General features: G+C 34.8%; 3 protein-coding genes across 3 annotated transcripts; 1 reads left to right on the plus strand and 2 right to left on the minus strand.

Annotated features, from left to right (window-relative positions):
• Positions 1–4,160: 4,160 nt before the first annotated feature.
• LOC136817717 (uncharacterized) lies at positions 4,161–7,651 on the minus strand. The gene is made up of 4 exons (XM_067074035.1): positions 7,191–7,651; positions 6,363–6,492; positions 5,477–5,545; positions 4,161–5,214 (listed from the first exon to the last, which is right to left on the minus strand). Exons 1-4 carry the CDS (start codon positions 7,536–7,538, stop codon positions 5,018–5,020), a joined length of 744 nt encoding a protein of 247 aa, XP_066930136.1. The 5' UTR covers positions 7,539–7,651; the 3' UTR covers positions 4,161–5,017.
• Positions 7,652–9,726: 2,075 nt separating this feature from the next.
• On the minus strand, positions 9,727–11,368 carry LOC136817738 (acidic leucine-rich nuclear phosphoprotein 32 family member B-like). Its single transcript, XM_067074051.1, has 3 exons — positions 11,317–11,368; positions 10,509–10,778; positions 9,727–9,884 (listed from the first exon to the last, which is right to left on the minus strand). Exons 1-3 carry the CDS (start codon positions 11,366–11,368, stop codon positions 9,727–9,729), a joined length of 480 nt encoding a protein of 159 aa, XP_066930152.1.
• Positions 11,369–14,485: 3,117 nt separating this feature from the next.
• On the plus strand, positions 14,486–15,981 carry LOC136817743 (protein nemuri-like). Its single transcript, XM_067074057.1, has 3 exons — positions 14,486–14,613; positions 14,800–15,063; positions 15,407–15,981. Exons 1-3 carry the CDS (start codon positions 14,562–14,564, stop codon positions 15,670–15,672), a joined length of 582 nt encoding a protein of 193 aa, XP_066930158.1. The 5' UTR covers positions 14,486–14,561; the 3' UTR covers positions 15,673–15,981.
• The last annotated feature ends 9,208 nt before the right edge of the window (positions 15,982–25,189 follow it).

A 25,189-nucleotide genomic window follows, 5' to 3' on the forward strand; every position in this document is an offset into this window, starting at 1 on the left:
GATGATCCATCCACCAACAGCTGAGAAGTAAAGACCTGTCCTGAAGAGTGGCTACCCCCCGACCAATCTCCAATCCCCCCAAGCAAAGATGGAAGAAGTGTCAAGATTAGGAAATTTTTATTATTTTTATTATTTTATTAGTCAGCCCTGAGCAGGGAACGCCTCCAAAGAAAACGCGACCCCACGTAGCCATTTAAGGTCGGAGGAATGTACTAAAGTTCCTTAGGCTATACCTTTACTGATCGTATCTAGCGCCCTTCTAACGCCCAACTACGCCTTCCACGCTCCACTGGGCAGCAACTTAGCAATTGCTGTCCAGCCCTCCTAAACTTTAGTGTTGTTTCGGCAGCGATCGGCGGCGGACCTGCTCAGGACATAGGTTTGTAAGTATCCTTTTCTTATTTATAGCACGATTGTAGAGCGTTGTCATTATTAAATATTAGTTTATTGTAACTGCATAGTCTCCCGTTCCTGTCTGCAAATAGGATTAGGTTCTACTCCCCTAGGTTCCTCTAGCCCGCCCCTTTCGTAGTCTAGACTCACTCACCCACTGCGTCTTATTCGTCTGCTAGGCAAGCACTCGGATAAGGCTCCAGTACAGTTAAGCAAAAAAAAACAAAAAGAAGTTTTTTCAGCGAGATTTTAAGTCAGAAAGTAAAAAAAATGCAAACATTTGACAAAAATCCGCAGAAATTTTGATTTGTGGTCAGAGTTATCCAAGAACCTCTAAATTTGGCCTTGTTTTACTTTATTCTGTGTTCAAGCAAATTGATTTGAAGTTTTACAAATGGGCACCTTTCCGTTATTCAGTCAGGTCCGCGCAGCGTCAGCTCGCAACCCTTGTACCCCGCCGGGTAGTAAAAAACCAAAAATGTTCCGAATGCATTTCTTCCTCGATAGACTAATCACTAGCATATCGTGCTATCACATTCTTATAAATCACTTAGTAATTTGATAACTTTAATTTTTCCTTCTTTTGAATCTGCCGTGATGAATATTTGTTTGTTATAACATACCATAGTCATCTTACAGGGAAGTCAAATAGTCATATACTGTTACCCTTAGAAACAAAACATAGGCGACCGATACAAGTCAATAGGGAAAATTGAAATGAATATAATTCATGATATTCATCATGACGTAATGTTTTTTACGGAAAGACCCTGGTTTTTGCTAATAGTGGAAAATTGAATTTCGAATGCAAGTCTTGTCTAGTTTAAATTTGCCACTACTGGCTAAAACCGGGGTAACTTTGTAGAAAACATTACGTCATGACTATCATCAGTAAGACATTATAAGAACATCCAATACTCTTTGTATGGCTGACCTAAACGGTATCATGATTAAAAAAAAGCCCATTGGACCTTGTTGAAGCTCTGGGTCTAATACAGAGAAACAATACCACTATTTCGGTCGAGAAGATTCCTCCAAAATGGGAAAGAAACTTTCCGAACGAGAAGTCGGGAGTTGGAAAAATAACACAATATCTTGAAGCTATGTGATAACCAACAGAAAAATGAAACATCCTTTAGGCGAAAGGAATTTTAAGATTATTCACCAGAGGGGAATCTTGCTTATTTGCCAAATATCTTTTAAAACTGCCCGGGTGGGAATTTCATACCCAATCGGAAAGTCACGCCACGCACTTCAACTAAGGTAAAATGAAACTGAATCGGGAAGATCTTCTCATTCGGGGGAATCATAGTTCTTCATTGTTCGGAAGAATCTTCCTGTCGGGGTAGTCAGTAGTAGTGGCGGAGACTGACAGACACCCGCAACCGTTGTGTTTCTATAGGAGATTTGGTTCTTTACCGGGGGTACTAGCTTATAATATTATAGCAGGGGGAGGGGCAGAAATCATGATCCTATGAAGGGGTACGAAGAACTTTTACACGGAGTCTTTGTAATAGAGGAAACTAAATACCTCTTCGTCATAATTTTTGTTTAGAACTTTTTACAAAGAGGGACTTTCAACGGAGCGTATAGTATATTTTTCACATATTTTGAAAAAAGTGTCGCAATCCAAGCCTATATCTACTGTGACTTGTTGGTGCCATGCTTAAACTACTTAGTCAACTTAGGAGTACTAAATCAACTTAGAATAACTAAATCAACTTAGGTGTACTAAGTCAATTTAGAAGTGATTCTAAATGGTGAAATCAATGGTGCTGTTGAATTTGATGCTTGATTTGAAGGCCTTGATTCTTAATAGAACTCCAACATGACTAAGTGTTTCTGGTGAATCGTTATTAGGACTTGGCAGGTCTGTGAACATGTAGTGGATTTTATTCAAAGGGAGTATCTACAGCTAGATGGTTGCTTCTATTATCAAAATCTTCATTTAGAATGTCGAATTGCTTTCAAGTAGATTTAGCAATTCTAAGTTGACTGGGTAATTTTAAGTTATTTTAACTTAGTACAGCTATGTTAACTTACGACTTATAACTATTGAGTATATAGACGGTATATATCACATCTCACCTGGTTGGAATTTTAGAAACTTGCTCTACTCTAAGGTCCCGAATAGACGTCCCCCCCCGCTTATTAATTTTCGAAAATATTTCGGACCCCCCCGTTCTTATTAGGACCCCCCCGTTTATTAGTTTTTAAGAATATTATCAGCTGCCAAAGAGAAGGACCCTTATTTTGCTCTAAATAGCCTGATTTTAGCCTTTATTTACCTAAATATTTTCAGACCCCCCCGTTTATTCAGACCCCCCCCGTTTATTATATTTTGCAAAAATTTCGGACCCCCCCTTTTATTCAGACCCCCCTACTATTCGGGACCTTAGAGTAGTCGAGAAAATTATAATTTCAATATATCAACTGATACCGTTATTGACAAGGCTTTTACTGGAATTTCAGAAACTCCCTTTGATTTCTCGATCAAATATATTGAACTCCCTGTATTTTCTAGTTTTTTTTTTAAGGAATGCAGTTTGAAGGCAGTAAAAATTCTATATTCGAACCTCGAAAACTACCTGACATGGAAATAAAGCGAAACAGTTTGTTCGTTAATCTCTAAGACTCAACTTTTTAATAGCTCTAAAAAGTCTTGAATATATTTTATGATTGCTTAGTTATAAGGAGGTCCAAAGATTCAAATTTAAGTCCACCTTAACCCGGAGGTGGGGGGTTCTTAGGCAAATGGAGGGTACGGTATGTGCCACCCTTAAAAGTACCTTTCTTGGATTTCCAAAGTCCCGCTAAGGGTCAGAGAAATAGGAAAATTTAAACTTTTTACCCCCAGAAAGATCTAAACTTGATTAAAATTGTCCCAGTAAGGGTCGGAAAATCCACAAAATTTTCCTTTGTCTTCTTTTTTTAGTCCCGGTAAGGGTCCAGGGGTTGAAAGTTGGGCGCCACCTCCCCCCCTGTCAGCTCGCAACCCTAATACCCCCGGGCAACTGGCACCTTAATAAGGCAACTTTCCGAGAAAATTAGGGATCGAAGAATAATAATTTTCATAAGTGCTTACTTAATTAAATTAAAATACAAATTATACATACGATAATAAAGTGCTCTACAAAAATTAGTTAGACCCATCGATTTGAAGTTTTAACAGAATTTCAACAGCAACATTGTTTTTTCCATTTTTTTGGCACTTGGAGCCTCAGAATTGTTCTTATCCTGTTCTTATTTATAGGATGTAATTGAGGTATTTTAGCAACTACAGTTGACGTTATCTAATTCGATCTTCAATGAGAATTGGATTTTCATCAAATAAGGGAGCTTATATCGAATAAGGGAGCGTCGTTTATGCGAGTTTCTTGTTGACGGGGACTTTAAATTTCATCGAATACGGGAGCCTATCGAATAGTAGAACGTCGAATTAGAGAGCGTCAACTGTATATCCAATTTTTTTTTTACTGTGACCCTTTAACTGTAACAGTAATTTCAGGATCAGCATTGTTCTTCAATTGTTCTTATATTTTGGTAATTTTGAGCCTCGTATTCATTGTTCTTATAACATTTGTTCTTATAAAAGGAAAAAATTGTAGTATACCATGCTCACGGTACGAAAGGCTAGAAGCAATTTCTTTTATGGTTTGAGATGAATCTATCTACATTTTAACCCTATTCGTCCTAGGGGGGGGGGGTTCTGTTCGGGGTGAAACTGTTGTTAATAGTTCCTGAAATAATAGAGCTTTTGGGATGAATTTTTCTGTAAATTCCTTATTTTTATTTAGCTTCAAAATAAAAAGGAATTTGACACCTAAAATTTTCACAACTTGAGCATGATAACATTTCTGACAGTAAAGTGTCACAAAAATTGAAACATTTCCAATACAAATTTATTATGTCAAATATATCGTTTGAACCGTAATTTATTGAATATTTAGGATAAAATAAGCATTCTAGACTAAGGAAACTTTTTTCTAAAGCTTTTGTTAGAATACAATACTGTAGCTATTCAAAAGAACAAAGGAAATTTTCGGTTTTTGCTCACTTTGGGCATGATGAGTTACGTCATAGAAATATTTTTTTGTCAAAAGTTACCTTATATGACAAGGATTTTGTGTGCCAGATTTCATCCAAAAAGATCTACTAGGTAAAAAGTTAAGGGGTGCAGTACAGGAAAACCCCCTAGTTTTGAACCGCTCCTAAAAGCCTAGTATGAATAGGGTAATCCTGTTTTATCCTGTCCTCTAGCCTGGATATCCAGGCTATAATAAATATATAGTGCATATTGAAGGTGCATAAAATTCTATATTAGAAACTTCATAATTAGAAATATTCCGTTAATAGACGCCTCATTTAAAACACCCTCTTCTGACAGACCCGGTGGGACCCCGTCCTAATGGAAAAATAAGCCAAATTATCGTCCCCAGTCGAAAATTGTACTCCAATTTTTGTTAAAAATGAAGAAATAAACAAATCCTCACTGCAAATTACTGTGCTATTTCTTTTAACCCCCACTAAATTTCCAAACTTGAAACTAATGAAATTCGTTTAAGTTCGTTATTTTTACCACGACTGGCTGAAAATATTGTATCGGGTCTGTACTAGTTTTTTTTCAAAGAAGAGTCATTTCACAACCAAAATGACCCTCTCGGGTACTCCCTCCAGAAACAACCCCATTATAGCAAAGACATCGCGTCGGGAACGTTGTAATAGCATGAGTTTCGTTCTTGTAGAAAATATGCGTGACCAGTCCATTCTTATATTCTTCGAAGCATCTTTCTTGGCATTCGTCTTTAGTAAGGCTTGTGGCTGGAAATAAAAATATAACACGAGGTAAATGAAATAAACGCTTTTTTATAAGAACAATTTTATAACAACAAGTTATTAAAAATTGAAAATTGGCAAAGCCTTAAGCATAAATCAAGAACAATCTGAGCCACAGATTTCGAAATTACTTAGAGAGCTCTGATGTTAACTTATTCAAATAGATTTTAAATCCTCTTTTAAGAACATCGTAAGAACTTTTAAGACTTAAAATTTCAAAAAACAAAGAACAGCTCATCCTTCATACCTGTCACACTATTAAATTGATTCCATTTTTCAGTATCCAGTTCCCATGACTGAAAAGCACATTTCAATCCTAAAGAGAAAAGATGAGATATAATTTCATCATAGAGGAGCTTTCGAGTCAGTTTAAAGGGACATAACAGTACTTGCGAAATTTGTAAACAAACTGTATGCAGCGGATACAAAATCAAAACAAGTGTCATATGTTAAAATAAAAAATCAAACTCAAATATGGCTAATTTTGATTGTTCAATTGTTCTACAAGTTTGTTTAGGACACGTGATTTTAATTGTTCTCTTTAATGACACGTGGTTCGCGCGATGTTTACATTTTACTATTCTTACGTCCCTTTAAGTAAGAGATATTTATAGTAATACATAGCCTAGAAATCTAGTTTGATTCAGTCACCAGGATAGATCTGACGGTAAGTTGTGACTATCCGTAAATAAAAAAATCTTTAAAGCGCCAAAAACGCTATATTATACCATTAGCCGTGTGTCTTAGCCATGTGAATACGGGCTTAGCTAACTAGGCTAAGTAATGCATTCCCTGAAATAAAAATCTCTCTTGCCCAGGCAACAAAATCGAATTGATTATACCTTATCAGGAGAAAATTTTAGCATGGAGAAAATTAGTTTCAGACGCCGAGCCTAGACTTGAGTTTTCCGTGACAAAGTAGTGATACCTAAAAAACTTTTTCGCTAACGGAATTTAGAAATTAGAAAAATCTGACCACATTAGACATTTGTAAAATAAAAAAAAAGATAATTACCATGTCATAAAAATATGCTCACCTACACTAATTGTGTACCCCTCTTATGCTATTTGGTAACAATCTTTCCCTAAAGTTTTTTAAATCGATATTGTAAATACAAAGCATAGAAACTTACTTTCATCGCAAAAAGTACCAATATGATCGTTTTTGCAATGACAATAATACCCGTTTGGTTTTTCACATGTTTCTTCACAAAAATCAGTGCCGGTAATGTTGCACTTATTGTTCACGCATGCGTGTCCGTGCTATGAAAGAAAAATAATACAGAAGTTTCGCTAAGTTGGTGGATGAAAAATGAACACACAATGACTCGCTTCAGTTTTTCAATGCTAAATCAACGTAATAATGGTAATAGAAGATATGTAATACCATATATACGTAATATGAAAATATGTATAACATTTACCGCTGTATAATTTACCGCCATATTTATTACGGACACCTAAGTGATTGGCCGGAACGCCGATGTCAGACACAAACAAACATACAAACACACAAAGCGCAAAAATCGAGATTCATTTCCAATATCTATGCGTAAAACTATGAGTGCCTCCTCGTCGCTGCGCTCCTGCGGGGGCAAAAACTGCCATGCACTTTTTTTCAACATAAAAAGTATATTTTTTGGGTAACCGATAAAGCAGTTACCAGACATTTGCTCGTACAATATGAAAATATTTCACTCGTTCCGGATTTTCCGTATATTAGGCTCGGAAATTATTGTACGGAAAAATCTCGGAACTCGTAAAATATTTCTCATATTGTACTCGCAACTTTCAGATAACTATTACATATCAGCATGACATAACAATAGGCAGTCACTGTACTGATATGAAACATATGTCTGATATGAAACGGGAACACTTATGTAAAAACAAAAACTTTAAATGGAAAGCGCGTAACTTAACGATTTTGATAAATTTTGAATGGAAATAAAAGAAGTTACCAGATCATCGCCAAACGAATCATCACTTGTCATATACAGCACCCCATCTGTTTCCATAAGTTCACTCTCTTCATCAAAGGTTTTCGAATAAAGTTTACACTTCTGTTGCTCAATGTGATAAAATGCTGACTCGCATGTTTCTTCCTCAATACATAGCGAGCTGCATCTTTCCTTTTGGTAAACGCCTGTATGCTCTATTATCAAACCTTCCGTGTCTAAACCTATGATCTTGCGTTTAGAGACTTTGAATGAAGCTCCAAATTTATCACATTGTGGCAGCCTTAGTATTTGTTGAGAGTAGATTGATGCAGTAAGAATCGAGGCTACTAGCAAAAGATAAGACTTCATAACTCTACAATCTCGTTGTTTTTTTACCAACTTATAAACATTTTTCTTCAAGAGCTTAGCCTTCCTTCCAAAATCTCTCTGATATCGGAATGACGGAGCGATGATAAAATGATTTATCTTAATCTGAATTTTTTTTTTTAATTATAAAATGTTTCTATTTTGAAATATTATTGTGACACTTATATTATTTATGATGTTATTCGTAATATATGAAAGTTTACGAGAATAAGTTATCAATATATCACCAAAATATCTAATTTCCAACCGAAATATTTTGTAAACACCTCCTCTTAGATATTATATTGAAATGTCTAAAATGTGTCAAACATGTTAGATTGGTATTGTGGTGACTAAAAGCAACCTCGTTCCCAGGAAGCAATTCATCGTATTTTGTTCCTTTACTGGTTGTCACCATGGATATCTTGCAAAAAACACTAGATATAGCTACTCTGTATTTTCAAAGCAACGGCAGGTGAAGCAAAATAATGCGCCATCTTTGCTGAAAGTAGGTTACAGTAGGTCACAGTTCGTTACCGGCTATATTTGTTCAACCAAGCAAAAAAACACCTGAATGGTGCGAAGCGACGGGGTGGAAGATAGGTTTGATCGATCAAATTGCCGGCACCGAACTAAGGTCTACTTATCAAAGATGGCAGATTGATTTGCTCCAGCTAGGGACAGACTAGCTCTATTTAGTGTTTTATATAAGATATCTGTGGTTGTCGCAAAAATAGCGTACTCAACATCGTTTCAGCGTTCGCTTTATGTTATATTATGGACGTTCGTTGGACATTATTTGAGCATTTTTTCGGTTGTTCGGTTCGAGCAAATTGGATAGGGAAAATACCAAAAACCAAGAATTGTGAAATTTTTATATCCCGTAATGACAGATTAATCAGCATAGGGAATGATATTTTCTCCTTTGATTAATTGAGATCATACAACTACAGATGAATGGTAAGAAAAAAGTCACATTCCCCAATTTATTTGAAAATATTTCTGTGTTTCAGACTATAGAGGTCTTTAAAGTTGTGAAAATTTCCGCAATAATCGAAACGGTAAAGTAGCTTATTTTTAAAGCCTTCAAGTACAGATTTCTTACTCATTGCATATTCCAAAATATTACCGTAAGTTGGGTGCAAAAAGATAATCGAGGCTAGATCATTTATCAAAGGAGCAGGTCCACGCCACTGGAGGGGAGGGGGCAGAAGGGGGCCATCCCCCCACTATTTTGGAAAGTAAAAATTTTTGGTTGTGCCTCCTTAGACACTCTATATTCATTGGCCCCCACTTTCAATTTTTTGGTGTGGGCCCTGAGAAGGCGGAAAAATTAAGTAATTTCTATGTGGATAATCAAAAAAACCTATTTTTTGCCTTTTTTGAGAAAAAGATCTAGCCATTGGTGATAAAAAAGATGACGTCATCAAAATTGAAATTAGTAAATCTATTCCATCATAATATTACATCATAACTGCACTCATAAGCAAATAGGCTAAAACAAAATTCTTTTTCAATATTTCACGAAGGAAAAAGATTGGTTCGTGTAGAAAAAATGATACAAAGAATTCGTACATACAGTCACCTTTTTTCGCCAAAGATTTGGCAAGGAGACTTTATAGTCCGACTTTATCATTACACGCTTTTTTACAAACACATCCATAATTTTTGAAGCCTTCGGATGTTCTTAACTTTTTTGAGTTTTAAGCCTAAAAATGTTCTTAACATGTTCTTTTTTCGACCATTTTGTGAATATTTTTGACCATTTTCCTAAGAAATGAGGTGTTTTAGAATCCATAAAGCCTTAAAATATTCTAAACTTATTCTTAATATTTTGGCTAGCGAAGCCTTACGTTCTTATATAGTTTATTCTTATGAAAAAAACATTAGCTGGTATAAGATTTCAAAAAAAACAATAGAGTCGATCCCTTATAAATAAAAGATAAAAAGACGTTTCATATCTCCCATTTCCCAAATCTCTGGTAGTTTCATTTAGTTTTCTCCAAATTTCTTTTTCACCATAAGTATATATTTCTTCAAAATTTAGTGCAAAAAAAAGTTTGGTAAAATCTTTCATTTATCATACCATCAATATTGGCTAGTATAAACAAAAAAACAGATTAATATAGAAAATTAAAAATATAACCCTTCTAAGAATGAATAATTATATTTAGTTGCAACAAATTTTTCTTCAAGTCTCAAAATTATCCCCATCGTCTTCCACGTCTTCCCCGTCCACGTCCATGTCGACCTCTACGCCCCCGTCTTCCACCACGGCGTCCTCTTCTACCTCCACGGCGTCCACCTCTTCTGTTGCGTCTGGATCGACGTCCTCCACGTCGAGACCTTCTAAATGCACGTCGAACTCGACGGAAGGTTCGACGTACTCGGAAACCAGTAGCACGGCGAAATTTTAAGGCAGTTCTTGCCCCGTGTACAAGCAATCTTCCAACGGCGGGGTCTTTTTGAACTGTTAAGGAGAGAAGATGATATAAATTTTTAGGTAATTATTTGGTTGTATTCAATGATCTTAGTTTAACTTTCAAGCTACCGTTTTTAAAGCGAAAAGAATATAAGAACAAAAGCCTCAAAAAAGGATTTCAGAACATATTTTAGGAAGATTTCAGAGGTTTTGCAGACTCTAAAACGAACAATTTGCTTAGATTTTACTGATTATAGGAGTATTCCAAAAAAATATTTGCTCAGCAAGACTTAAAACCCAAAAATTGAAGAATAACCCGAAGGCTTCAAAAAGTTTATAAACAAAATTATGTATTGAGCCCTTTCTTCTAACTACAATCAAGATCGTAATATTTGAGAAAAAAAAAGGAAATTCTCACGAAATCTTACATCCATAAGCAATTTGTAAGTGCTCTAACTTAGATTGGAAGGGTAGAGTTTTAATTCTTAGTTTCAACGCTAGACTTAAGACTGACGACCTTCGAAAACTTTTAAGTCAAACGTAATTATTACCTTTTAGGGAATTATCTGTGTCGGCAAGTTGAACCTTGTGATCATTTATTTCGTCATTGTCGTCATTATCGATATCTGTGTCGTCTTCATTTTCATCTTCATCATCAATACCTTTATCATCATTATTTTCTTCATCGTCTTTTTCTTCATCATCGTTTTTCAAATCTTCTTCTTGATCTTCTTTGTCCACGTTTGTGATGGGATCATTTTCCAATTTCAATCTGGACTCAAGTTCACCGTCATGTGATAATTCATTTGCATTCTGGTTAGCTATGTAAAACAAATCATGGTTTTGAAATATAAATTTTGTTAAAGTGGAAATGGGGGTAGCAGACCTAATTTCCCGGATTTCTTAAATTCAGATTTGACGGATTTGACTCACAATCGTAAATGTTCTTGAAAGCAACGCAAAAGACAGATTAAACTGCAAATCTCAGTTTATTGTTGGTTAGGTGAGGCCGAATTAATTTGCTGTTTTACGGGCCAAGCTTCCCAATAAAGTCAGTCGGTCGGCTAAAGAATAAAAAAAAGAGTAGAATTTCACCAATAAAATCTCCTAAAAATGCAGCAAGAAACTACAACAAAAATGCAAAATAGAAAGTAAAAAAACACAAAAAGTTCGAGTTCAAGGATAAAATGAAAAATTGAACATAAAGTTCTCAAAAACTACCAAAACTTTGACAGTCTGTAAAGCAATGAAAATTTTATTTTCATTTCGATTTTTGGAATTTCAGGGTGGGTCGGGCCCGTAAAACAACTAATAAAATTGGTATCGCCTATAGGAGAGAAAAAATAAGATAAAGAATACCTTTTGCAGTTGATATCAAAAAACAAAGTATTGCCAAACAAAGAAGTTTCATCTTTTACTGTCTTGCTTCTCGCAGTAATAATAAATCTTCTTTTTTGATATCTCTCTTTTGGTGATCTTCAGAATTGAATGATTCTTAAAACCCTTTCTCCTCTTTTTATAGCCATGCCCTCCAACTCAACTCAAGCATTCGAAACTTTTTTCAGGGGGTGGAAAGATAAAGAAATACATTCATTGTACTTGGGATTATTGTTGTTGTGTCAAAAATTTCTCAAAAAAGTCTCGATTCAAAAACGCTTGCATTTGTGGTTTTCCCTAAATTGTTTCTATTAACAAAGGCTCTCTCACAGAAATTATCATTACGTAAAAGTAATTTTGGAAAGTAATTATTAAGTGCAATTATTTCTAATCTAACGACAATTTATACATTTTTAGTCGTTTTTAGATCAGTAGGTCGGTATCAAGAAAAACAGAATTCATCAATGAGCAATTTTTCAAGACAAGGGCAACTTGTTATTGATAAAACACCAATTTTCATTTTGGTATTTCAGTAGCAAGCTTGGTCAACTGTCAGTGAAAATTACTGTGAAAGTGTGAAAAGTATAAAAAATCTCAAAATCATTGACAGTAATTTTCAAAAAAAGAAGAAACCTCTGTCTCACAGACCCGGTAGGAACACCAACTCAACTGCAATACTGGAACAAATGCACTCTTGATCAAAATTTTGTCCATGGTGGGAAATTACCCTAAAATTTCAGCCTATTGGGAAAGTGTGAAATGTGTTTTTATTGAAATCCCAGCCCAATGTGTGCTACATGCACAGATATCTGTAAAGCCCGAAGGGCTAGATAGGCAACTTTAAGCTTTCTCCAGCAAAAAAAATTGAAGCAAAAATTTGACTTTATAAATTTCGTGCCGATGGATAGGATCTAGCATTTTAATTGTTTTCAGAGCGCGAGATCAAAAAAATTAGGCGGCAACCGCTATTTCGCATCTCTCAAACCAGTGAAATTGCTTGTTGTCACGTGATTTCTTTGGTAGGAAATCCTACCAAAACTTGCTTCACTATACGATAAAGGCCGCAATTCTGCCCTTCGGGCTTTACAGATCTGTGGCTACATGCTCTATAAGCCTATAAGGAGCACAAATGCGTTAGTGGATGCCAGCAGCCTACACGCTTTTTTTTTTATAAGAATGGTGTTTTTTCATTTCATCATGGATATTCTTAACTTTTTGGCGAAAATCATGCAAAAATATTCTTACGGTATTCTTAGGTTAAGATCGAAATTGGCAATCTACAGGTTAAAATGCATTAAAAATGGCATTCTTAGCTTTAGTAGCAAAATTCCATGATGGTGATATTCTTAGCATATTCTTAGTTTTTTGGCCATTTTCATCATGGACATTCTTATAAAGTGTTTCTTATAAAAAAAAAAGCGTGTATGTCTCTTCTTGTTTTCTCCTTCTTCTTTACTCAAAGTCATTTTTGACATGCCAACTGTAAGTTATTAATTTTTTGGCAATGATTTTTTGTATCCTAATTAAGTTTTAATAAGGTAAGCAATGCAACAGTTATTTTGACAAAAGTGACCGAAATAGCTTTTGACCAAAACATACCTCATTACAATTATTTATTAATCTTTCCAGCGTGCAACATTTTTTGAAAAATTTGGAACCTTTGGTATAATGTGCGCGCGGTCGACTAAGTTCCTATATACCGCTCAACCACTTTCAAAATTCAAAGTTCGCGTATAACTACATGACATCAATTTTCGTATCAATTTTTAAATACTCAGATCACTCCGATCGCAAGTGAAGGATCCTCAGTGCTTTATATTTTAAATAATGAGATTGCTCCAAAACAAAAAAATCTTCCAACCCCCGGACCTTATTAGGACCCCCCATCGTTTATTAATTTGTAAAAATATTTTCAGCTGACAGAGGGAAGGAAGGCTCCTTATTTTGCTCTATAAAGCCTGATTTTAGCTTATTTTTGGGTTTTTAGAATTAAAATTTCCAACCCCTCCAACAATAAGTCCTCCCCCTACTAAGAACCTAATAAGAGTAAGATACAGTTTGTTTGTTGGTTCTTGGTTTCAAATTTTTCAAAAATGTTTTGAAAAATGTCCAAAATGTCCAACTTATTTTTTTGAAATCCAAATTTTCAAGCTAAGAATAAGCTTGTAACTTGAGAGTTTAACAATGATTTTGGTTTTATTAAAAATATATTTTTATACTCTTTCTAAAAGCAGTTTTAGATGAAGTGGTCAGGGGTTATAGCATTAAGTCTGGGACTTGGTATATTGGCAAATTTATAACGTGTATACACGTCTCCAAGGTTTGAGGGGGATAATAGGACTCCCAAAATCGATAAACAGCGCAAAAAAAATTGCCTTTTCACTTTCACCGATAAACTGAAAATTTTAATTATTTTATCCGACACCGATTTTTCCTTCTGGCTCAAGAGAACTTTTCTATAGTCATCGTTGCAGTGGTCCACCATTTAGATTCGTTTTTAAATAATTGTATCTTAGCCTTAAGCTTCATTGCCGCTTATGCAGTAGTTATTGGCTCAAATAAATCTAATGAGTTGTATCGTGTTGGCTTATAAAATACCAAGACCAAAGATTTTAACGTTAGTTAGTGCTGGTAGAGGGGGATTTCGCTTGTGAGCTCCTGTTTTTCCTTATAATCGTCCTTAAATTTCCAAGGTAAAATAAAATAAGTTATAGTAAGTAAGTAGTAAGGTAAAACAATAAGGGGGCACTCAAAGCTCGAAAACGGGCTAAGCCAAAAATTCGATTTTCCGCACGCCCACACAAAATAGCTTACAAGAAAGTTTCTACTTTAGAACCATTAAAACAAGTAGGAGTCAAGGCATTCTTTGATAACATCCAATTGGTCGTTAAATTAGAAATAATTTCACAATTATCATTAGAGATTAATTTTACATTATGATGTGAGGGATCCTTTGTTAATATAGAAACTATTTAGGGAAAACCACAACGGCGAGAGTCATTTTTGGAAAAAGATTCAAAAGTTTTTTGATGGCAATAATACCAAGTACAATGTATTTCTTTATCATTCCATCCCCTTACAAAAGTTTCGAATGCTTGAGTTACAGTTGGAGAGCATGGGTATAAAAAGAGGGGAAAGGCTTTTAAGAATCATTCAATTCTGAAGATCACCAAAAGAGAGATATCAAAAAAGAAGATTTATTACTGCGCTAATCAAGACAGTGAAAGATGAAACTTCTTTGCTTGGCAATACTTTGTTTTTTCATATCAACTACAAAAGGTATTCCTTACTTCAATTTTTCTCTTCTAATCAATAATAAACTGATAATGGCCATTACTAACTACTCGTTTACGCGTTACCTTCCAGAAAAGTTACAATTGTTTGGGATGTTAAATTGCGGACTGCTCTCATCTAGATTTTATGTTGAAGGGATTAATTTTCAAACCCATGATTTGTTTTACTTAGCTAACCAAAATGCATATGAAAAATCGCATGACGGAAAACTTGAGTCCAGATTGAGATTTGAAAACGTTGAAGATGCCACAATAAACGATGATAAAGAAGATCAAAAAGAAGATTTGGAAAATGACGATAATGATGATAACGATAATGACCATGAGAATGAAGAAGAAAATGAAGAGGAAGACAACACAGATAACGATAATGATGATGATGACGAAATAAAAGATCGCCAGCTTCAAAAAGCCGATCCTGATCATCCCCTTAAAGGTATTAAATACGTTGAAAGGTCTTTTGTATGATAGGAAAAAATCACCAGGTAGAAGAAGGGGCTCAGAATCTTTCAAAATTTTTGAACACAATCTACATAAGCGTATTTCCACTTTCTTAGTTAGAGGCTAATGTTGAATATATTTTTACACTGAACACAAGAATAATTTTCTCACAATAAATAAATTTTGTAAAGCCAGAAAGTAAATGACTTGATAATAAAGTCAGTTGAGGAAAATTGCTAAATTCACTGTAACGAAAAACATATTTTCAAAAACGAAATATTGCCTGTCATATTAAAAGACGCTGTTCCTAAAATAAAAAGTTTTTTTTTTATAAATAGTGCAAAAGGATCCCAGAGTCGGACGATTGCTTGTACGTGGGGCGAGAACTGCCTTGAAATTTCGCCGTGCTACTGGTTTCCGAGTACGTCGAACCTTCCGTCACGTTCGACGTGCGTTTAGAAGGTCTCGACGTGGAGGACGTCGATCCAGACGTAACAGAAGAGGTGGACGCCGTGGAGGTAGAAGAGGACGCCGTGGGGCGAGACGGGGACGCAGAGGTCGACGTGGACGTGGACGGGGAAGACGTGGAAGACGATGGGGGTAATTTTGAGACTTGAAGAAAAATTTCACTACAAATTAGTATGATTATTCATTCTTAAAAGGGTTATATTTTTACTTTCTATGCTAATTCATTTTTTTTGCTTATTACGAGTCTATTTCATAGGATTCGCGCATTTCTTACATGCTATTTTCTATAAAGGGGAAAAAAGCCCAAGTCTAGGAAGATGTCCTATTAAGGAAGACGTTGAAATATACAATTCGCTTGGGAATTCAAGAACTATTTGCTATTGTTGTTACCTTTGTAAAACTTATAATCTCAATGGACAAGTGACGTAGAAAAATATCATGTACTGAAAGACTCGATTCCAATTATTTTCTTATCCTATTATATTCCTATATTTCAAGACAAAGGCAACTTGCTATTGATAAAACACCTATCAGTAAGAAATACCTTTGAACGTTCAAAAAGTACAAAAGATATCAAAATCATGGTTGATAATAATACTCTTTTGGTCAAGATTTCATCCAAGGTGGGAAATGACCCTAAAATTTCAACCCTACTTTGAAATTGGGAAATTGGCTTTTTTTCAGCCCCGACCCAGTCTGGAAAGAAGCAAAATGTTACACCGGAGCTGCGCCAACTTAACTAGAAAAAAGTTGAAGGCAGCAGATCTCAAATCTCAAATCTACACCAGAGATATCCGGCGCACAAGCCGCAATTTCCAGCCTGAGCCCCAACTCATTGAGCGTTTACACACCCTCGCGAGCCAGGGCCGATAAACGATTCTGCCACACTGGATTCGTTGATCACTTTGGCTCCAGATAATTGATTTGTCAGTTCTACAGATATGTTGCAGATTATTTCAAGGTATTTTAGTTATGCATATACAGTACATTTAGGGGGTTATATTGAATATTTCTGACGACATTACTTCTTTATGATTCTACAAAAGGGAGTGTTGTTGTTCCCTTGTTAAATGTTAAAACAAACAAAAAACTTTTCTTCAGCTTTGGCATTCCACTTTTCGATACTGTGTGGCCTTTGTGTTTATCTTTTTCAAGTACTTAGCTTCAATTCTCTTGAAAAGATTGGAGTGTTTTTGGTTGTTTTCTTTCACTTTTTTGTTCATATTTGTATTTTTGAGTCTCGACCGAAGAGCTGAAGCAAAAGTTTTGATAAATTTAAAGACCAGATGTCCTATAAAAGCGAAAGTCAAAAATAAATTTACAGACTGTACACAATGCGCACATCAGATTATTTTTTATCTTTCTATCTGTTTTGTTTTTCTGGTCTGGGATTCGAATTTCGAATATAAACATTCTATTGAAAACGTTCGAAACGATCGTTTTTGAGCGCACATCAATGTAAATCAAATTATTAACTCGCAAGGATTCTGTAAAATACATCGAATTAAAAAAAACCGAACCGGAAAGCGGTTGGCAGATCATTAAGCAGACCTATACTACCTGGGGTTTTGTAGAGGTCTGCGATTCAGACTACGATGACACAAGCTGTGGTATCAATGCTTTGTTGCAATATCAATTATGGTATCTATGCTTTGTTGCAATATCAATTATGGTATCAATGCTTTGTTGCAATACCAATTACGGTATCAATGCTTTGTTGCAATACCAACTATGCTATCGGTGTTTAGTTGCAATTTGAATTATGGTATCAATGCTTTGTTGCAATACCAACTGTAATATCAATACTCTGTTACAATATCAATTATGGTATCGGTATGCAATGCGTTGTATCAATATCAATTATGGTTATCAATGCTTTTGCTTGCATGTTGTTGCAATACCAATTATGGTATCAATGCTTTGTTGCAATACCAATTATGGTATCAATGCTTTGTTGCAATACCAATTACAGTATCAATGCTTTGTTAACATATCAACTGCTGTTACAATATCAATTATGGTATCAATGCATAATTTGCAATGCTATGACCAATTATGGTATCAATGCTTTGTTGCAATACCAATTATGGTATCAATGCTTTGTTGCAATACCAATTACAGTATCAATGCTTTGTTGCAATACCAACTGTAATATCAATACTCTGTTACAATATCAATTATGGTATCAATGCTCTGTTGCAATATCAATTACGGTATCAATGCTTTGTTGCACTACCGACTATGGTATCAATGCTTTGTTGCAATACCACATTATCTTCAGGTATAAGAGTTATTTTTAAAAACTTTTTTCATCCTTATTTTATTAAGGCATCCCCGAAGAACCCTCATTAGTGGAAAGGATTGAAGGCATCAAAGACGAAAAACAATCATCTGGTTTTTACTCCCCCACAGGAAGTCCTTTAGTCAAACTGGCATTCGAGGGTGGCAAACGACTAATTTCGTCCAAAGATGGAAATCCAAAAAGAATGCCTAAAGAGCCTCTCACAACAGATTTATAATCAAAGCCATTATTGATAAGTTTATTTCGACAGAAAATCTTTTAGTTTCATTCTGATGACTATTCTTCACTTTTCAGGATTTTTACGTATCAGCAAAATGCTGCAGATAGAAATCCAACACATTACTTTTTGCCAATCAGAGGTGAAAATCTTTTTACCAAAGTCAAAAACAGACCAAATTAGAGAGGGGAATACCGTCTTCATCAGTGCCAAAGGTTCTTATTGCCCTATTTACTGGTTACAGAAATATATCAATCTTGCTAAATTATCCCGACCAAACGATTATCTGTTCTGCCGACTCTTTAAGTGTAAGATTGGTCATTCGGCCCATGGAAACCTACCAATTTCATACACCACAGCCAGAGACTCATCGAAGGGCCACTTAACCGGTATTGTTGAAGACAAGGCTAAGTATGGCTTGCATTCGCTTCGTTCTGGGGTTGCAACCGAATCAGCTAACAACGGTGTGTCAGATAGAATGATCTCAAAACATGGTCGCTGGTCGTCCAATACTAGTCGTGATACGTACATTAAAGACAAACCACTGAACAGATTTAAAGTTTCAAGACAATTATGAATTTGAAAATGATGTTTAAAATTTCCGCTGCTTGTCTTTTCTTCCTCGTGTTCACTGCAAGATCTATCCAATAAACTATGCCTTATGTGTCTATTATTGTTTGAGATTTGAGAAGAGAAAATAGCTGAGAAGTGTGATTTCCAACAATCGAAGAAAGGTGGAAATCGAGCTTCTCCGCGTTTTTCGTACGAAAATCTACCATCTTGCGCAGATTGGAACAAACTGCGCATGCGCAATATGCTTTAAAGAAACTGCTTGTCAGCTTGTCAATCCTCGCTCTTGCATACGCCTTGAACTAAGTTAAGTTTCACATTTAAGTTTACTGTTATAACATTAATGCTATTTTTAATTTTCTTTCTTACACGCTCCCAAACCTGGAAAACCCGTTTATCAATGCTGGGCAACCATGACCCAACGATCAAGATGTTCTACTGGAGCGATACCGGGACACAACTATCGTTGAGACATACATTCGAATTACAGTTGCAAAATACGTTACATTACAAAAATTCGACACTCTAACGTGGACATTTGAAACGATGAAAGAACTTTATACCAGAAACCAAACTATAAAATGTTTTGAATTTTTTACGTTATACTTCACATTATAAATAGTGGGAGGACCTTTAACCTCCGAAGGTCGTTGTGACGCCTTGGTCGGAGATAATGTTTCCTCCAGAATAAACAGCCACTGGGGGTTTTACGCTACATGCTTCGTCACAGTACAATTTAACCCCGGGGGGGGGGGGGGCACTGGGTTTGCGGACTGACGGTATGTGCGGGCTAAAAATTGGCTTTTAAAATTGCACCCTTACAGTGCAGCAAAAATCAGTGAAAATCATACCCTTAGAGTGCATTTTCCCCCAAATTTTCGATCCCTTTCGTGCAAAAATTGGTCAAAATTCTAGCATTTTTGGTCAAAATATCTAGATTTTTCAAGAATTTTCTAAAATTTCTACCCTTACAGTGCATCTCTAGTTTTTCCGACCCTTACAGTGCATTTTAAACATATTGGAAAAGGTACCCTTAGGACCCGCACATACCCGTCGGTCCTTTTGCCCAGCTGCCCCCCCCCCCCCCGGGAATTTAACTATTCCCAAGTTCTACGTAATTATAAACATATTTTCATTTGATGAATTTGAACATGTAAAATTATTCAACAATACAAGTATATTACTTTAGAGGATAATAACAATAACCATGCATTCTAAAAAAAGTATTTTTTATCATTATTAGCTATAGCGTGATGTCAAAATTTACACAAATGACCACTGTAATACTTACCGTAACCAAATTTATATTTATAATGTAACATATATGTATTTCAATACAAAAGGCGTGTTCACTGCAAGATCTATCCAATAAACTATGCCTTATGTGTCTATTATTGTTTGAGATTTGAGAAGAGAAAATAGCTGAGAATCATCAAATCCTTTCGAAGAGAAGGTTAGATAATCACTTGATAAAGCGTTACTTGTGATAGAGAGCCTTCTAAGATTGATATATTCCTAACTAGTTCTTGTGTTAAAAAAATACGAAATAAATTACCCAGAAGCATCTCTACGTTCATGTCAAGTTATAATCCATAGTCTGAGCTTCTCGTTCAAAAGTGCTCCTTTTTACAGACTTGTTTCATATTATGACAAAGAAACTTTTCATCGAAAGTATTGTAGTTTAGAGCGTGCAAAGATTATTTATTCCATGAAACTTTTGAAAAATGCCAGAAAATATATATATTTTTGTTAGAATTAGAAATGTTACATTGCTTGGGTGACTGGTAGACTTCGACTTCTTTGCATTATTAGAACTAGGTAAGCCTTTAAAAACGGAATATTTCATCCTTCTGAACTCTAGAAATATCTTACTTCTACAATTAATCGAGTTCTTGATACTTATTATGTTTCTAAGCTTTTCAAACTGGGAATAGTCCGAAGAAGCTCAAAGAGGTTACTATGGTTAGGTTTTTCTGATATTTCTTGTTGGAATATTAATCTTTCTCAGCTCCTTTAGATTTTCATTAGTATTCATTGTTAAAATTCGTTAACTTTATCTTGATATGTATTATGAGTTCATGCTAAAAATTCTTTCTTTGTTCGATAATCAATATGGTTAAATAATTTTGCTTCCATATAGTCCCAAGTTAAATGGAATTTCAAATACTTATTGACTCTGTAAGGGTTGGAATATCATTCTAAAAACTTTCTAGGGTAATCTTGTACGACTCAGCAGACTTTCCACCAAGTTTAGATGTTATAGGACTCAAAATCATTTGATAAAACCTTAAAAACTTATGTTTAGCTTTAACTGACTTTTGTGACGGAATAAGCAATAAAAAAGTGCTCTTCGCTTGTGTTTTTCGAAATTCAGGGATGAAGGTGTAAGGAAATCGTATTTAGAACTTTGAAATTTGTATATAACAATTTCAAATGAGAAAAACACAAAATCTAATTTTTTGGAATGTCTCATCAAGTATTGCTCGAGGAAAAAATTTCAACAGATTTGAAATTATAATTCGCAACTTATTGGAAGTTTTCATCCCAAAATAATCAAGAATCGTGATTTTAGACTGAAAAAACCGTTTTTGACGAAAATTAGTTTTCACGTTTTTGCCAAAAGTGTAAAAAACACTGACTTAACCCTTTGAGCATCTTGAGTGGGGGGGGGGGGGGGGGGGGGGGGGAGGGGGGAGGGGGGGTCGAGCAAAGAGTTTTTTTGATAACTTTTGAAATATTCATTTAATTGAATTGAAATGTTATCAAGTGTTAGGTATTGATGAGACAAATCAAAAGCTCCAGTAGTTTTTGAGTCCCGGTAAGTGGTCAACGTGTATTTTACAGACGGTCTGAAAAGTACCAAATACACAAGGGAAGGAATTTGTTCTGTTACTTGTATCTTTAATTTCACAAAACAGCCTTCAGAAACAAATTCAGCCAAATCGAACGAGTCAATCAATCAATACATGATTTTGTTCAAGTTCATATTCTGGTCTGTAAAACACTAATTAGACAGGTGGCCCAAAAAAGGTATCAAACGTTCAAATTTCTTGGTGCATTGATAAAAAATATTAGTTATTGAGTTTAGCATTGAATTCTCACTCCATAACATAGACGTTCCATTCGCTTTTTCATGGTACCCAAATACAACAAAGGATTAGCAACCGAATTCAAAGTTGCCAACAACTGGAAAATCATAATCAATTTAATATGTTCCATATTAATGTAATTGTATCTTGCTAAAATATATAACCCTGCCAAAGGTAACCAGCATATTGCAAAAGTTACAATTATTAACGTTGAAATCTTCGTTAGCTTCTTTTCTCTAAGGGTTAAAGCAGTCTGCCGTTGTCTTTCCAAGGTTTCTGCAATTTCATTTGTATCTTGGTTATTGCCACGTTCAAGTGTATGTCTATTCTTTATCAACCGTTGCCATATCAAAAAATAGCAACAACAAAGCAAAGCACAAGTACTGAAAATCAAACATGGCAATATAACCAGATATACAGAAAGGCTGATATAAAATCCTCTAATGCTATATAAATGTTCTACTACAGAAATGATCAATAAAGCTAAAACCCATAAAGATACACATATGCACACAGCATATTTTCGGCTTGAGTTTCGGTACTGTATTGGTTTCATAACACACCACAGTCTATCTACTGTGATTCCTACAAGATTCAGTATGGATATGATGGAAGATCCCTCAAGGAATAAGAATATCAAATCTATTGAAGTTGATATATGACGTTCCGGTAGAATGAAAATAACAACGATAATAATCACCATTACAAAACCAACTAAACCATCAGACATACAAAGACTTGTTAAAAAAATTACTGAATTCCCAACTCGTGTGTTTCTTTGATTTAAACTCTTCTTGACGATAAATATAATTTGTAAAATATTCAATACAAACGCTGTTAATCCAACTATAACCCATATTGCTATATACGCTTGGTAAAATAAGGTGATCTCGTCAGGATTGTACTGTTTAACGGTGGTTGTATTATTTGAAACCATTCTTAATTTGCTCAAATTACTGAGATTTTTCTCTTCTCTTTCAAGCTGAAAAACTAAGTAAATGTTTTAATGCGCAGATTGTAGTTAAAAGAAATAGCTAAAAATTCGATGAAAGTTTTAATCAAAAATATTTCTAAAATTGAAATATATTTTTTAACATACAGTATCTAAAGTTATTAAAAGAAGCGCGATATATTAAGCACACTCAATATTTTTACAATAACATCTGTCGTTTTAGCCCGTTTTATTGATCAAAAGCAGTGTGAAGACCATTTCAAACTGATTTTACGTTTTGTTCTTCTGAAACATTGAAAAAACAAACAATCGTTAAAAATCCTTTATCATCGTTGTCATTTTTGGAAATCTATTATACAAATAAGGGTTAATCTATAGAGCAGATGTCATCCCAGCCGGTTGTTTTAGCGTTCTTCTAACGTTATCTTTCGCAATTAGTTTTCAAAGATAACTGATTAAACTATGTATTCAAAATCGATCACTATTTAGAAGTTTTAGGGGTCTCTTTGAAATTTTTCTTTTCATATTTACACGGCTCAAGATTTATTGGAAAATTTTATACACTAACAAAATGGTAAAAATAAGAACATTGTGAGACCATTTTTAGGCTTGAAACTAAAAAATTTGAAAATTTGAACGTTCTTATATGAAAAACGTGTACAAAGTACCTGGTTTCCTAGTAATAGATCAATTGAGTGTCGCTTGATATTTGCGAATAAAGAAAATTAAGATGAAAAGTCTAAAGCAGGAAAATCCTAACACCTTATTCCCACTTTTAACACTTTTTAGAACAAGCTAAAATAAGACTTTTTTTATTTTAGCGACCCGAAGAGGATTTTGTAATTCTTAAAAATAACCATCCATTTGTCTACGTAAACTCATGTTATTGAAAAGTGAAAAAAAAAGTACTCTCTCCCTAAATGCGGATTTTCAGCCTGCCCTCCTCCCAACCATAGATTTATAAAGCCTAAAGGGCTAGATGGCGTACTTTTGATGAAAAGTGTACCGTGGTTAGGTAGGAAATCCTACCAAGGGACACCAAGGTCACGTGACATTAGAATAGAATTTCAGTGCTTGACCAATCAGAAGCTTCGCGGGTTTTCGAAAACAATAGCAACAATATTTTTACCAATATTCACTTTTTTTTGCCTGCCATGGCTTCAAGCACGACATCTAGCCCTTCGGGCTTTATAAATCTATGCTCCCATCATCATGAGATGCTTTTTTGGACCCCCCATCTATTCAGGAGACAAGAATAGGATTCTTTAGATACCACGCTCGAGTTAACTTACGCGGAAGAACACGAGAAAGAAAGACTTCTTTGTGCCTTCTTCTCCTTCTTCTTTTACTCAAAAGTCATTTTTGACATGGAAACTGTAAGTTTAATTTTTGGCAATGATTTTTGTATCCTAATTAAGTTTTAATAAGAAGAGCAAAAGTGATTCTGACAAAAATGACCTACATAACTGTAGATCAAAATATGCCTTTTTGCAATTGTTTATTAACTAGCGTCAGACGCCTTTTCACTATATTTCATTAGCTTTATTGAAGACTACCAGTGGATACCCCTTGAAACTGCATACATATAAAATACCTAATTTCGAGAATTTTAATTATCGCTAAGTGTCGTAAAGGTCAAAGTTATTCATTCATTTTATCAAAAAGTCCTTCAAAAGATTCTGTTTAATTTAAGCTCATTTATGGTAGTGGCCAATAAAATCTGAAAATCGACTTTCTCAAAACCCGGTCAAACTGTATACCAAAATGTCACAAATTTGATGGAGATATAGAAAACCATTAGTACCATACGTCAAAAGTGAAGTGAATAAAGGTTTCGACCCTTCAAAGTCGTTAGAAAAACAGCCACAATTGTATTAAACCCTGAAAAGTACAAATCTTGTTTTGGGAATGAATTTACAGCAAGTATTTTATCACACAAACTCTAGATGAATATTAAAACCCATTGCCGGATTTCGCCGCTGAAAAACAAAGAAAGAGCTATGTTCAATTTGTCATTCTAAATAAGGCGCAAATCCTAGATTCACTTTTTCTTGCTTGAGAAAGGTTAAGGATTCCTCTTTAGCTCTTTTGGGGCTTTTTAAAATCAATGGTCGAAACCGAGAATGAACCGATAAATCGATATTCTGTACGCTCACATGAAATATTTCAAAAAGTTCCTACTTTTAGAACCGCAATAAAACGATGACATCCACTTTGTCATTATACCTTAAATTAGAAATAATCGCACTCATTAATTATCAACAGAAATTAATTTCACATAATGATGTGAAAGATCCTTTGTTAATATAGAAACTATTGAGGGAAAACCACAATTGCGAGAGGAAAATTTGATTTTGGAAAGAGACCCAAAAAATGTTGATAACAATAATTTCCAAGTACAAATGTATTTCTTTTATTCCACCCCCTGTCAAAAGTTTCGAACACTTGAGTTGAGTTGGAGGGCATGGCTATAAAAAGAGGAAGAAAGGCTTTTAAGAATCATTCAATTCTGAAGATCACCAA

Source organism: Clytia hemisphaerica, unplaced genomic scaffold (assembly GCF_902728285.1).
Source record: "Clytia hemisphaerica strain Z4C2 unplaced genomic scaffold, Clytia hemisphaerica genome assembly, whole genome shotgun sequence".
Classification (NCBI taxonomy): Eukaryota; Metazoa; Cnidaria; class Hydrozoa; order Leptothecata; family Clytiidae; genus Clytia; species Clytia hemisphaerica.

What these genes read in the sequence shown, in the direction of transcription:
- LOC136817717 (XM_067074035.1), bottom strand. Translation starts at nt 7,538, where the DNA reads ATGAAGTCTTATCTTTTGCTAGTAGCCTCGATTCTTACTGCATCAATC. An exon ending in ATTCGTTTGGCGATGATCTG is followed by an intron (nt 6,493 to 7,190) that starts GTAACTTCTTTT and finishes TTTCTTTCATAG; the next exon opens with CACGGACACGCATGCGTGAA. An exon ending in TGGTACTTTTTGCGATGAAA is followed by an intron (nt 5,546 to 6,362) that starts GTAAGTTTCTAT and finishes TTTTCTCTTTAG; the next exon opens with GATTGAAATGTGCTTTTCAG.
- LOC136817738 (XM_067074051.1), bottom strand. Translation starts at nt 11,368, where the DNA reads ATGAAACTTCTTTGTTTGGCAATACTTTGTTTTTTGATATCAACTGCA. An exon ending in TTTGATATCAACTGCAAAAG is followed by an intron (nt 10,779 to 11,316) that starts GTATTCTTTATC and finishes TGTTTTACATAG; the next exon opens with CTAACCAGAATGCAAATGAA. An exon ending in CACAGATAATTCCCTAAAAG is followed by an intron (nt 9,885 to 10,508) that starts GTAATAATTACG and finishes ACGTGCATTTAG; the next exon opens with AAGGTCTCGACGTGGAGGAC.
- LOC136817743 (XM_067074057.1), top strand. Translation starts at nt 14,562, where the DNA reads ATGAAACTTCTTTGCTTGGCAATACTTTGTTTTTTCATATCAACTACA. An exon ending in TTTCATATCAACTACAAAAG is followed by an intron (nt 14,614 to 14,799) that starts GTATTCCTTACT and finishes TGTTTTACTTAG; the next exon opens with CTAACCAAAATGCATATGAA. An exon ending in TCCTGATCATCCCCTTAAAG is followed by an intron (nt 15,064 to 15,406) that starts GTATTAAATACG and finishes TTTTATAAATAG; the next exon opens with TGCAAAAGGATCCCAGAGTC.